This window comes from Solanum verrucosum, unplaced genomic scaffold (assembly GCF_900185275.1).
Source record: "Solanum verrucosum unplaced genomic scaffold, falcon-dt-bn FXZP01000182.1, whole genome shotgun sequence".
Classification (NCBI taxonomy): Eukaryota; Viridiplantae; Streptophyta; class Magnoliopsida; order Solanales; family Solanaceae; genus Solanum; species Solanum verrucosum.
In genome coordinates this window covers 5,902,097-5,917,230 of record NW_026020378.1, presented here as the reverse complement: position 1 = coordinate 5,917,230, position 15,134 = coordinate 5,902,097, and the positions used below count along the sequence as shown (strand labels likewise).

General features: G+C 37.6%; 1 protein-coding gene across 1 annotated transcript in view; it reads left to right on the top strand.

Annotated features, from left to right (window-relative positions):
* LOC125838847 (protein TIC236, chloroplastic) overlaps nucleotides 1-15,134 on the top strand; it is a 62,944-nt gene that overhangs the window by 27,641 nt on the left and 20,169 nt on the right. Inside the window, exons 14-19 of the mRNA XM_049517877.1 lie at nucleotides 2,064-2,186; nucleotides 12,213-12,488; nucleotides 12,638-12,703; nucleotides 12,837-12,968; nucleotides 13,563-14,387; nucleotides 14,588-14,868. Coding sequence (XP_049373834.1) covers nucleotides 2,064-2,186; nucleotides 12,213-12,488; nucleotides 12,638-12,703; nucleotides 12,837-12,968; nucleotides 13,563-14,387; nucleotides 14,588-14,868 — 1,703 coding nt within the window. The remainder of the gene's footprint in view (nucleotides 1-2,063; nucleotides 2,187-12,212; nucleotides 12,489-12,637; nucleotides 12,704-12,836; nucleotides 12,969-13,562; nucleotides 14,388-14,587; nucleotides 14,869-15,134) is intronic.

Here is a 15,134-nt window from a genome sequence, read left to right as displayed (position 1 = left end):
CTTTTTGATAACAGTTAAAAAAGGAACTGTAGAAATTAAGCTGCTGAACTTTTGGGTGGAAATTATTTATGTTATGCCGTAGGTGTTGAGGCCTGAGGGATCTAATAGTGTTTGTCTGACTTTTCTGCTCATTGTTCTTCATCTCCTGGATCAGGTATTCTTACAGATTATACTAAGTGATTCAGAAAGTCCCTCTATAAAAATTTGAAAATATTCTTTTGTCCGAACCCATTTATTCAAATATTTTTCCATCCAATGTTTTCTATAATTATTCTATAGGATATGTTTGGATATTATATATTTATTTATAGAACATTGACTTACCCTATTAGGCATAGAGAAATGATTATTTACCCTATTTTTGGTATCCAAAGATTTGTATACAAGGAGCTCATCTTGTATGTCATTTCAACAATAAGTTTGCTCTTCTATTTTCACATGGTATTAGAACCTTTATGATCTTGGTTAATTCTCAAGTAGCTTTGGCCTACCAGTGGTCGGCCTTACGCCACCTGACAAACCAATTTTTTTCTTCTTTTCTCTTCCTTTTTATGGTACCGACACAACTCCTTGCTAGGTGACCTAAGCCTACACCATATCCTTCCTCTATATGGTGACCATTGGGTCCTCTAGACCTTGAAGTTTTTGTCGTTGTCTTGCCTGTTAGAATAGGAATAAGAACAAGAATACTATATAGAATCCTACTTGGAAAAAGACTGTAATATAATGTCGATAAATAGGGTCACAGTGTAATAATTCAGATACACAATTCAATAATAGTATTCAATAACAGGTTTTTTGTAATAATTCAGATACACAATTCAATAATAGTTTTCTCCTTTATTTCTCTCATGGTATCAGAGCTTTGGTGAGAAAAATTGGGGAAAGAAAACAAAGTCACAGTCACCGTGCCTCAATTTTCCGGTGCCTGTTTCCGTTAGTGTTGTGCGAAAACCAACACCACCGCAAGATCCCTCACCCTCCTCCAACTAAGCCCCTAGTGAACCGCTCCAACAGTCGGCCTTGCACCAACCTCCCAGGAGCTCGTCATGTCCAGTGAGATCTGACCACGCACCGGCGCATGAGCCTGTTCTGGACAGTTTTCCGGCAACTTTTGTGTTCAAGATCTGGTCGTCTCTGGATTCCGAGACGGCCCATACAGCTTTTACCAGATTTTTAGCACTTCCCAGCGAGGAAATCACTGTTCTGGCCACTTCAGCATTGTTTCCGGCAATTCCAAGCTGTTTCCAGAACTGATTTTCCAGCGACAAAAACAACTTTCTTTTCAGATTCCGTCGATGGTTTATGTTTTTTTTTTTCAGATTTGAGGCTTCAAAATTCTGATTTCACAAGATGTCTTTTGGAGTTGATAATTTTTTGCTACAAAATTACGGGAATTTGGAAGTTCAAGCCATATGATCACTTCAAAACCATTAATGGGAAGCTCGGAATTTAGCTTGGGCTTCCTCGGTTGAGTTGTGGTGCAAGGGTCAAGGTGTCCAAGACCACTTAACGAACAATGCTTGTGTGGTAGATGAAAAGGCAAAGGCTAGTGAGGAAGATGCAAAATCTAAAGCACAATGGGAGAAGGTTGACGCTCAATTATGTAGTCTCCTATGGGATTTATTGATTCCAAGTTGATGACCTTGTTTCTCCCATTCCAAACATGTTATTCAGTTTAGGAAAAGGCTCGTGCTTTCTACACTAATGACATCTCGTTTATGTGATGTGATATCTCGGATGACTAACTTAAAGAAATAATAAATCCGATGTCTACTTACTTGGGACAAGTACAAGCCGTCATGAAGGAATTTGAAACATTGATGGCAGTCATTATGAACGTGGAAAAACAAGAGCATAGACAAGTTACAGTATTCAAAAAAATAAGGACCAAAAGTGATAGCTTATCCAATATTAATCTCCTCCCCCATGTCTTGGCTTCCACACTTCTTCTCTTCCTTCTGCCTAAGTGAATGTTACTGATTTAGTAATTTTTCTTTTATTGTTTATAGAAGCTTCTCCTTTTGAGTAATTACATTGTAAAGTCTTACTTTTACTCTCAGGCAGAAATTCAACTCAACTTTCAGAAAAGAAGAGGTCATGGGGTGTTGTCAGTACTCCGGCCAAAATTCAGTGGCTTGTTGGGTGAAGCTCTTGATGTTGCTGCCAGATGGAGTGGAGATGTTGTGAGTACCTCCTCTCTCTCTCTCTCTCTTTGTGGATAAGTGGGGATGTTGCAAGTGTATATGTTTTCACCTGTATCTTTGTTAATGTTATTTGGTCTTTTCTTGTGCTCACATTTTTGCAGCACTAACACTACAATCAACTTTGAACTACTTTGAATTTTAAAAACCGCTGTTCTTATAACCGAGAAACAAAAAGGTATTTGCAAGAACAGAAAAGTTGTATTTATTGATCGTCCATTAAGCTTAATAGATCAGTTTGCAAAGCTGCTGGCTCTGTGATCCATATCACCCATCACCGACTGAAGTCTTTCCGTCAAAAAGCCCTTAGGTCTTTGATCTAGTTGTAAGAGCGCAACACATGATGAGTTAGTTAGACGCACGCCACAGCTTCGAACCCCGGGGCATACAAAGGCCTAGTATTTAAGTGGAGAAGGGTACATGGCAGGCCACAGCTTCGAAACGTCCGCCACTAGCATTCAAGGGGTTCTCAGTTATAAAAAAAATATGTCAGGAAGTGTGAAATGTTTGTGTTAAAATGCGTAAAGTGTGTATTTGACATTAATGTTAAAATGCTAAGAGTGTGTATTTGGCATTAATGTTATAATTCTAAAATTGTGTATTTGACAATTAAATGTATTTGTCACAGTATTCTTGAAATTACCAAGTGTCATGCATATTTGGGAGGATGTTAAATGCACTATTCTTTTCTTTGGTCTGTTTGATCGCAATTACCCAGGCAAACACATGCATCTTTAGTTTGTAAGGGTAAATGTGATGTTATGACCTCTTATTGAGCAAGAAAAAAGGTATCTTGTGATGTTTGTCCATTCTTTATTTCAAGACAGATTCCAAAGCTTTATCTTGTGTCTTTTTCTCGATTTCAAAAACCACCTGAAGCACAACTATCTTTTGAAATTAACATTTTCTTATGAAATATAGAAAGAAGTTGATTTTCACTTTTTTTTTGATGAAGTGTTGATTTTCACTTCTCCGGCTATAATTTCTCGCCAGAGTCTTGTGTCACGTCCCGCCACTTCACAATCAAATTTTGCAGTCGGTAGGGGCGGAAGAGTCTAGAGTTATGGAGAGGTTTATAGAGAACTCTAGAAGCCCTTAGAGTTTTCAAGACGGCTTAGAAATCCCTAGGTCCTTCCTTAGAATTCTCTAGAATGCCTTAGATATTTTCTTGGAAAACCTTAGAAATTCCTAGAAAGTGTAGAGATTTCTAGAGAGGGACCAAAGTGTAAATAGTCTAGGGACTTGTAAAGTAATTTTAAATTGCACTTTAGTCCCTAGGTGTTAGTATAAATAGAGGTGCCCCTCATTTGCTAGGCACCAAGAAAGAAAGAAAGCAATCAAGCAACTTGTAAAGCATTCTCCAAGCAATATAAAGCCTTCTTCCAAAATTCTCTAAGTCTTTCCTTTCATTCTCTTAGCGATCTTAGCATAAAAGGCTTACTTGAGCTTACAAGATCTTGAAAGACTAGTGAGTAAGTTGTCAAGTGCCGCATGGAATATTAGTGAGACTCTAAGTCCGTGACACTTGGCTTGTCAAATGAGCTTTTTGTTCTTTACAAGTGAAAAATGGTGATGTGTATTTTTCCTGGAGGCTTTTTTTACTTTTACTATTGTAGGTGTTCCGATGTGATCTGTTGGTTCTTTTATGATACTATGCATTTTCTTATCAGGATGTCAATAAAAAATCTATGGAAGTCTTGTAATGGTGGAAATGGGTTTCTAGTTTAAAAGAGCTCCAGAACTTCTTAGAGCATTTTCAAAGCTTTGCTTAAAACTTCAAGGAATGGATATGATCAACCTTGTTCCTGCTTATTGATTCTTTGTTGAACTAATTGCTTGTTTCGAAGTAGGCCTTTGCACTTACCTCTGTCTTTCTCTTCCTCCTATTCTTTTTATCAAGTAGTAAAATTTTATTAACAATGGGAAATTGTACCATGTATACCAGGAGTATACCAAAAATTAGAAATCTTACAAAAGGATATGGGTTTCTATGAATACACTCAATTTTCTATCCCTAGAAGAACCTCGTGGGTACACCAAAAAGAAATAAAGAGATAAGAGGCTATTCCTCAAGTTTACAAGGTCTTCTCCTTCTCCTATTCCGTAAAAAGCTCTTTTATCTCTATCTCCATACAGTCCATATAAGTGCTAATGAAGTAACATCTCAGCCCTGTGTCTTCTCTTCCATTTTCTACAAATCCAGCTAAAAAATACTTTTTTATTGTGCCTGACATCACTTATTGAAGACCAAACCAACATGATTTTCCCACCACAAGCGAAACACTATTTGACAATGTGATAGAAGATGATTCACATTGTCACCTGAACTTTTACAGATGAAGCATGAAGTACCAACTGACGTATGTAATTCTTCTCTTCCTCAAATTATCACCTATCAAGATTACCCTTGTAGTAACCAAATGAAAAAACACACCTTTGTCAATACCTTAGGGATTCATACCAACAAATATGGAAAAGTGAACTCCCTGACCAAAACGTTTCTTATTATAGGACTTAACTGAAAAAATCCATGTTCCCCGCTCCCTATCTCCATACATCTTGACTAGCTTGTGTAGTAGCTTAATCATTCTTTAAAATTTTGTAACCTATCAATCTTGCAAGTTCCTCCTAAGTCTCAAATCGCAATGAACTTCTTCACTTTGTAGCCTTGGTATATGTTAGAATGACATCTCATTTTGGCATGAAATACTGTACGTATTTGGAAATGTGATATTCAAAACCTCAAACCATTGTTCCTGCACTACCTGTGTCTCCAAAAACTTACCTTACTCCTGTCGCCCACCCTGAAAGATACATCCCCGAAAATCTCGCTTCACCCTTTCAAGATATTCTTCCAAAGCTGTGACAACTTTGTCCTCCATCCCTATTCAACACCTGATATTTCTCCGCAATTAACCCCTCTGAAGAACATTCTCCTATACATCCACGTTCATAGTAATGCTTTGTTAAAGACTTCTTAATCTCTAATCCCGAGTCCATCCCAACACTTTGCTATTGTGACAGTCTACCTAGTGAAACTTTCTCTCCCCACTTGAAGCATCCCATAAAAGATCCTTTTGAAACTTGTGAAGATATGACATTGAACCTAACTCAACCCAATAAGTTAGCTCACGGAAATGGGGGGGGGGGAGGTCCAACATCTTATAAGGAAACCACACCCTATTCGCTCAATCAATGTGGAACTTAACGCTCCCCCACATGCCTAGGACTCAACTGAAGTGTGGATTACGGGGTCCCAACATTGAGAAACATAACAACAAGTGCCAATAGGTCTGGCTCGGATACCATGTGAAGATGACCCTTGGGCCTAAGTCTATCCTGCAAGCTAGCTCATGAGAGGTGGATTGCCTAAGACCATATAAGGATATCACAACTCATTCCCTCAACCAATTTGGTACTTCACAAAACTTTTCCAGCTTCTGTGTAACACTGATTGGAGCATGCATCAAAGACATGAAGTATGCAGGATCGCTCAAACGAGTAGTCTTTTTTAACACATCCTTTCTCCATTTGGATAAGTATTTCTTTTGTCAACCTGTAACTGCAAGTTTTTTTTTTTTTTTTTGAGAATTGGTAACATACTGCAAGTTTCTTTTCTACCCTCTCAATTACCGGGTTCCATGATGTTTGGTCCTTATTAGAAGCTCCTAGTTGCAGACCAAGATAAGTAGTAGGCATGCCCCCACTCTTGTTTTTGATAAAAGTAAATAAACTTTATTAATGTTTGGGCCAAAATGTACCCGTAGACAAGAAGTATACCCAAATGGTATGAAATCTACAAAAAGACATGTTTTTTTTTTGAAGACATCCAATCTTTTATCTAACAAGGGACTTCATGGGTGCACCAAAAGAAAACAAGGTATAGAAGGCCACTCCTCAACTTAACAAAATTCATTTTTAAGATTGATCCTATGCAAGGGATAGGAAGCTGTCACGACCTAGGGGTACCCCCTAGATGTAACATGGCGTACTCAACCCCAAAGGGGTCTCATACAAGCCCTTAGCATATCATAATATAAGATAATAGAAACGATGTGGAATTTAAAACTTTATCCATACAATCAAAGTCTTTTATATAAGCAAGTGGAAGTCTAGACTTGTCTCAATTAGCCATCTACTACAATCGAAGTATCAAATAGGGTCACAGCCCTTACAACATAGTTCTCGAATGGAAGTACAAGAAAAGAAACTAGAAAATCATCATCCGTCCTCGAACCATGAGGACTCACCAAAAGCAAGGAGAATGATCAATTCCAAGCTCTAACCACAATGGGGACCACCTTGAGAACTGGACCCTACACTTGGGAAAAATGTAGGAAAATGTAGGTTAGTACAAAAATGCACTAAAAATGATAGTCATGCATAAAATCATGAAAACATGCTAAAAAGGGCATTTTAGTTGAAAAGTATTCCCTTTACCAAGTTTAAGAATCATCATGAGGATTAGTGTAAAAGCATAAGTCATAAGCATATTCAACATATAGATCATCATAGCATAATGGAGACATACCATAAGTACCCTCAAAGTCTATTTGTGCAATGCATGAGTAAGATCCCATAATCCCACCCATGCTAAGTAAAGCTTCTTGAGTAACCATAGTTCATAATTCATGTTCTTGTCATAGGTGGGAATAAGCCTTAACCGACATAGACCATGTGAGCTAAACATGGAATCCGGAATCATGCCTCACACCGAAAAGAGGTGTCCTACTTGCCTAAGGTAGAACTAAGGTTTGCTAGCTTAGGTGGATCCACTAGCTAAAGACCTATGTGGGCACATAGTTATGGGATAGGGAGATTGCTACTAGAAACCCGGACTTAACTGAGGTAGAAGGTTTCCATCTCATGAGATACATGTTTTGGGAACCCGGACTTAACTGGCGTAGAAGGAACCCATTTTGGAAAGCCGGACTCACTGAGGTAAAAGCTTCCATCTCATATACTCTATCCACTCGGTGCTAAGCATAATTCCCATTAAGTTCATATTTAGTTTTGACTTAAGTTCATATTTATGGAAGAATGTCTTAACACTCAATCCAACATAGTTCATGAGATAGCTCATAGATTCAATAGGTGAGAATAACCTTTCAACCTTAGAATCATCATATTGTGAGAAAACCTTTCACATCATGTTCATTATCATGCATAAGTGTGTTCATGAGGATCACATTCCAACACAACAGCAACTAGATCATGATCATATTCACTTTTACTCTCAAAGTGTTCTCATATCATATACAAACCCTCATAATCATGCATAATTCTCCTATATTGCCCTTCAAGGAACATCAATCATAATTCATCAACACATCTAGAATTACTACATTAGACATGGATGACAACATAATTCAAGTAGTTCAAGTACTACATGCATAATTCCATCATATCCTACTTGCATCAATCAATACTACCCACACTTTAAGATCCAAATTGAGAAAATAGGGGAATTCATGGATTCTTGAGGAATTCATCATAAAAACAGTAATAAATCATCAATTTGATCATAATATAAAGCAATTTAATCATTAGAATCGTTTTTGAAGTGAATCCATGACTTGGAGTAAAACCCTAGCTTTTTGGGGAAATTACAAGTTTTGAAATTGAGTTTGGAGGGACTCCATGGATGAAAACTATCTATGGATGAAGGACTACCATACCTTAGCTTTGATTCTCCGAAGAAATCGAGTGAAAAAACCTTCTTCTTCAAGCCCTAGCTTGATTTTCTTCTTCTTCTTCCTTGGAGTTCTAGAGAGAAACTTTTGAGGGAAATTGATTTTGATTTGGGAATTTGGAAATTATGAGGAAGATGATTTAGTTTAGTGACTTAAAAACCTTATATAGGTGTTCTAATAATGTATAAAACGATGTCACTTAACGCTACTTAAAATAGGAAATCCCCATAATGCCCCTAAGTGAAACTGCCTTTTGGCAGTTACAGGCCTCATCCATGACTGCACGACCACGGTCCGTGGATGGACTCACGTGGCGTGTTGTCCATCCGTGGTCTGAGGTCATGTGGCTTGGTTTGCAGGCTTTGACCCACGACCCTTCACTGACGGACCATGGTTGGACCCACGGCCCGTTCTGGTGAAGCGTGGTCTGGGTTCAGGGACTTGTTTCTCACCACGAGGCGTGGGTGCCCTTCGTGGGTCACTGCCAGGCAGCCTCCAAGAGGCTTTTCCTCAAGGACCCATGGTTGGTCCTTGGGGTTTAAACCTTGACGTTCAAACACGAAAACATAAATTTTAAGGTACGGGGAGGTACGTTCAAGGTTCTAAACCTAACGTCAAGCCCTAGTTTAGCCTACTAGTTTCCAGGGTGTTACAGAAGCGCACCACCTTGCAATGGATAGATAGAAAGAGAGATTGAGAGAGATAATAAACATTGATCCTATTTTAACCGCGGGGGGGGGGGGGTATGTGGATCCTGACAAGTCAATAGAAAGTTTGGCTATGAAGGCTGAATTTTGATTTAGTAGTTTGCCAAGTACTATGAGAGAAGTTTCATGATTAATAGATTTTGCTGATTTCATTAAAGAAAAAAAATATGGAAAAAGAAGTCATCCAACTCCATCAAGTTATTTTCTTCATTACGACGAGAAAATCAACTTTATGATTGTGGAGTTCATAAGAAGGAAGACCTATAATAAAAGATTTTCAGAGCCATTTAAGATAAACCTAACACTATCACTTTCTAAGATTCTCTAGATGTAGGTATTTGTAACTGGGTGTTTAGGTAACCTTAAAAGCTAATCAAACTAGTGTATATGCACTTTTTAACTTATCTACGCGTTTGTCAGTACCAAAATTACTTATAAGCTGAAATCAACCAAAAGTCATAAGTTGGTTAGTCCTAACTAATGGCTTTTCAGCTTCTAAGCCCTTTTGATCTGACCAAGATTTTTATTGCTTTATCCCTAATATCTTTTAAAAAATTTAAAATACTCTTCCTAAAAAACTCCTAACTCCCTCCCTCATTCCTTTTTTATCGCTTGTTTTTCTCCTTGTGAAGATACTTATAATTTAACATAAATTGCTTATCGACATTTATAACAAAACGCATCAGTTGCTTATTATCAATTTTTACACTTCTATTCAAAGATGTAACGGCTTAGTTATAAACCAGTTTTAACACTAGATGTTTATCAACTGCTTTTAATCAGCTAATCCAAACAGGCTCTTACTATTCTTCCTCTTTTTTATCGTGGGTATACACGTAATTCTTCTAGTATCAAAATTCAGTCATGCATATTTGCTGCTTTAAATTTGTGTATCCAGTCTTTTTGACTATTTCTAGTATGCTTATGCATAAGTATCCTTCATTTGCCTGGTAAATAGAACTAAAAGTCAACTCAATGACTCATGGTCACTTCAGTTTTTTTCTTTAAGAAATCTATTTCTGTATCAATTAGTAGTCGTATAACATGAAACAACTTTGTTTTAAGAAAGTTGTAAAGCTACTGAATTTCTTGTTAATACTCCACCTTTCATCCTCACCATCAAATAGTTTGAATTGTTCCACCGCATAAAAGAATACTTCTCATATGCGCAGACGTTTTTTGATGACATCCATTAAATTCTGACAAGCTTAGCTTTAGACAAGCTGAAACCACTCAATTGATAGGTCATAGGTGCTAAAGACTTTGAAGTAATCGTTTCATGTGATGTATAAAGTGTGAGAAATATATGAGAAGAATATTATTGAATTGTTGTTGTTTACATTATTACATTGAGACCCTATTTATAGACCCTAGAATACAATCCTTTACCAAGTAGGATACTATTTAGTATTCCTATTTCTATTTCTATTCCTATTCCTGTTCTAATAGGATTGTATAAACTTATTCTTATTCTAATAGGATTGTATAAACCTATTCCTATTCTAATAGAATTGTATAAACCTATTCTTATTCTAATAGAATTGTATAAACCTATTCCTATTCTAACACTCCCCCTCAAGCTAGTGCATACAATTCATGTACCTAGCTTGTTACAAATGTAATTAACACGAGGACCGATGAGGGGCTTGGTGAGATATCTGCAAGTTGATCGCTCGACTTCACAAATTTGACAATCAATCTCAATGGGCTTGGTCTTCTCATGAAATACTGAATTTGATGCATAATGTCGATAAAACAGAGAGTGATAAAATTACAGTGTTGAACTTCCCAAACCAAGCTTGCAAAAACTATTTCAGACCATAGAGTGACTTACGTAATCAACATACAAGGCTACTAAACTCCCCCTGAGCAACAAAATTAGGTGGTTGCTCCATATAGACTTCTTCACAATGCAACGGTCGCCGAAAGTGCTCAAAATCTAGTATAAAGTGTATGGATCATGTTGGCATCAATAGACGTGTCAATATTTAACAAGAAAGTCACCGAAAAATTGGCCGGAACATGCTCATATGCCGGAGTATTGATTTGATGGATAAAAGTGGTCACAATCTAAGAAATAAAATTATATGGGTAGGGTCGGAATGATGTCACGACCCAACTAGAAAATAGAAATTATATAGGATAGTTCGAATTGATGGAACGACCCCCATTGAAAAAGAGAAATAATATGGGTAGGGTCGGAATGATGACACGACACTACTGAAAAAAGAAAAATTATATGGGTAGGGTTGGAATGATGGCACAACCCTACACAAATCAGATTTGAGGAGTCACCGGAAAGACGAATGGAACTATGCAAATCAAATCTGATGAGTCACTGAAAAGACACATGATGCTATGCAACTCAGATATGATAATAGTTCGGAAAAATCCACGATACTACACAAATTAAATATGAAAAGTTGTCCGAAGAGATGCACGGTGCTACGCAAATCAGATATGCAAAAAAGGTAGTCTCTGGAATGATGGCACAGTGCTACAAAAATTATATATGAAAAAGTAGTCACTGGAATGATGGCACAGTGCTTACACAAATTAAATATGAAAAAGTAATCACCGAAAAGATGGCACGGTGCTACAAGTTAGATATAAGAAAGTAGTCACCGGAATGATGGCACAGTGCTTACATAAATCAAATATGAGAAAATAGTCACCGGAAAGATACACGGTGACCCAACTTTTGCTAACATAATTGTTGGCCAGACGGGCGGCATATATGAGTAATAGCCGCCCACCGGCAGCGGAAGCACTTTGATCGTTTACCAAGATCGTAGAGGCTCTGATATCATGTGAGAAATATATGAGAAGAATGTTATTGAATTGTTGTTGTTTACATTATTACATTGAGACCCTATTTATAGACCCTAGAATACAATCCTTTACCAAGTAGGATACTATTTAGTATTCCTATTTCTATTTCTATTCCTATTCCTGTTCTAATAGGATTGTATAAACTTATTCTTATTCTAATAGGATTTTATAAACCTATTCCTAGTCTAATAGGATTGTATAAACCTATTCCTATTCTAACATAAAGCTTGAAGCATAGGAAATGCCTTAAATCATGGGAGGCATATATTTAAGTGTTAGTTCATTGGGGCACTAACATATTACTCCATTTATCTCACTTTCCTTTTTAATCAGTCGCAAAAGAAAGTGACCTTTTGTATTTAGATACAATTCAACTTTACAAACCCTTAATGAGATGGTTTATAGCACACAAAATGTCTAAGACTTGTTTTACACCACAAAATTTAAATTTCTTGCTTAATTTCCGTGCCCAATCAAATTGTGTCACATAAATTTGGATGGAAGGAGTACATTTTTTTGTTTTATTGCTCAAAAAGACGTTCAGTGACAACAGTAAATTGTTTGCTTTCTTCTGTTTAATTTATAAGAGGATAAATCTACTCAGTGTTGTAAAGTTGTGCTTTATGGAATGTGTATTCCTATCTGCGTTTTTATACGGAGGGAAAATGATGAATCCACTATCTATTTCAGTACCATGATTTAGGTTTTCACAGTTCCAAATTTTAATAATGTGATTAACATCCTAGACTATTTTCTCATGTTACCTTTTTTCTTAGATCACCATTGAGAAGTCCATTTTGGAGCAAAGCAATAGTAAGTATGAGCTTCAAGGTGAATATGTACTGCCAGGCACACGAGATCGGATGCCATCTGGCCAGGAGAGAGGTAGTTTTTTTCACCGGGCAATGACTGGACGTCTGGGAAGTGTTATATCCTCCATGGGTAGATGGAGAATGAGGCTTGAGGTTCCAAGAGCTGAGATTGCAGAGATGCTTCCACTTGCAAGGCTTCTGTCTCGAAGTTCTGACCCTGTTGTTTTATCTAGGTCAAAGGTAGAATAAATAATGAAATAATAGAAGTATCTGTTTCTCATAAAGAAATAATAAAGAAGACAGGATTGGAGGGCGTGGGAATTGATTGAATTCGTTGCAGAATGATTTCCACTAAATACAAACTTTAACCCTCTTTTACTTGCTTGCAGGACCTTTTCATGCAAAGTTTGCAGTTAATCGGATTGTATACTGAAAGCCTCCAGAAGCTGCTTGAGGTACTTATTGATAAATTACCATGATAAATTCTGGAAAGTGGAAACCTCTGTTAGTTCTGCTATTCTTGGATTTCCAGTTAATGGAGATTATACTAAGATAAGCTCTACCATTTCTTGATGGCAACAAACATAGGAAATTCGGGGTCATTCTACTCTATCAGATGAAGTTATCCTTGAAGAGTTCAATCTTCCTGGTTTAGCTGAACTTAAGGGTCGCTGGAGTGGCTCTTTAGACGCAAGTGGTGGAGGAAATGGAGACACAATGGTAAAATAAGTCTACATGTCGGTCATGGTACTCCAATATGGAATACTCCTTGTCTTTGCATTGCTATATATTCTTACCCACCTTAATTAACACCACAAACATTGTGATAATAGGTGCAATTCAGTCTCTTTCCAGAGTAATGTCTGCTAAAGTTATTATGCTTTAGCATTTGATTTTGTTTTTAATTTTATGTTTGAGCTGGTTGTCTTTGTTAAATATTTTCTGGTCCATCCCTAATTTGCATGCGATTCTTGCTTCTTTATTTTGGTTCTGTACTTGTGACCACGCCTCCCTATTTGCTGATTGTATTACATGCAAAGATTCCAACCTAATTGCCTCCCACCTGTTCTATTATTTACTAGGGTGGCTATGGACTCGATTCTTTGATGTGTCAATTTTTGAACTCATTCCTCTAGAAACAATGTGGGACCTCTGAAATATTTTCTTTAAAGTAGGATTGCAAAATGCAGGACATGTAGTTGATATGTAGCTATAGTTTTTTCAAATGATTTTAATGCCCTCAGATGATTGAATAATAATCTTCCAGGTTGCTTCTTATTGCCTACTTTTTGTCCTGGTTTCTGTAATTTCTAGGCTGAGTTCGACTTTCATGGGGAGGAATGGGAATGGGGTACTTATAAGACTCAGCGTGTTCTGGCAGCTGGTGCATACAGCAATGATGATGGTTTGCGTCTTGAGAGAATCTTTATCCAAAAGGATAATGCCACAATACATGCAGATGGAACTCTGGTTGAGGCAAAGCCTAATCTACATTTTGCTGTTCTGAACTTTCCTGTTAGTTTAGTTCCTACATTGGTTCAGGTTATTGAATCAACTGCCACTGAAGCAGTTCATTCTTTGCGGCAATTTATGTCTCCAATTAGAGGCATATTGCATATGGAAGGGGATCTTAGAGGAAATCTTGCTAAACCAGAATGTGATGTACAAGTAAGGCTCCTAGATGGTGCCATTGGGGGTATTGACCTTGGTCGAGCTGAAATTGTTGCTTCACTAACTCCAACCAGCCGTTTCCTGTTCAATGCAAAATTTGAACCAATCATCCAAAATGGTCATGTACACATTCAAGGAAGTGTTCCTCTGACCTTTGTCCAAAATAATGTTTTGGAGGAAGATAATTCAGAAAGGGACAAAAGTGAGTCATCCTGGATTCGTAGTTGGGGCACGGAGAAAAGCAAGGCACCTGTAGATGAAGCTAGTGATAAAAGAAGCTCCAGAGAGAGAACTGAGGAGGGTTGGGACACTCAGTTGGCTGAAAACCTTAAAGGGTTGAACTGGAACCTACTTGATGCCGGGGAAGTCAGGATCGATGCTGATATTAAAGACGCCGGCATGATGTTGTTGACGGCTTTGTCTCCATATGCAAACTGGCTCCAGGGAAATGCTGAAGTTGTGCTTCAGGTAGGTTCATTTAATTGTAAGATTACATGCAGAAATGTCAAAGAAGTGTGAAGCGTCCAGAGACTATTTCAAGTTGCGTAAAATTGATTTACAAAAAACAGGGGGAAAGATAGAGGGAGAAAACAGGGAGTTGTTTTTTGCTTACGTATCTGTTTTCCTTTCTCTTAGTGCTGATGTATATCACTTCTTCAAACATACAGGTTAGAGGTACCGTTGAACAACCGGTACTCGATGGGTCTGCATCGTTCCATAGGGCGACTGTATCTTCACCTGTATTTCGTAAACCTCTAACCAACTTTGGTGGCTCAGTTCTAGTGAACTCAAACAGACTAAGTATTAGTTCCTTGGAAGGTAGAGTTAGCAGAAAAGGGAAACTTTCCGTGAAGGGAAATTTGCCACTCAGAACAGGTGAGGCATCTGATGGTGATAAAATTGATTTGAAATGTGAAGTACTGGAAGTACGAGCAAAGAATATCTTCAGGTATATTTTATATGCATTTATCTATAGAAAATATTTAAATGTGCAACTGTAAAAGATTCTGTGTATTCATCTGTCTCGGTATAATAACAAACATATTGGCAAGAGGGAGTCGCTCGGATGGTAAGCACCCCTCACTTCCAACCCTAAGGTTGTGAGTTCGAGTCACCAAGGGAGCAAAAAGGTGGGAACTCCTAGGGAGGGGTAAACATATCGTTAAAGCTGGTTGAGGCGCTGATTCCTTCTCTGCTTTCAAAGACACATGGAGT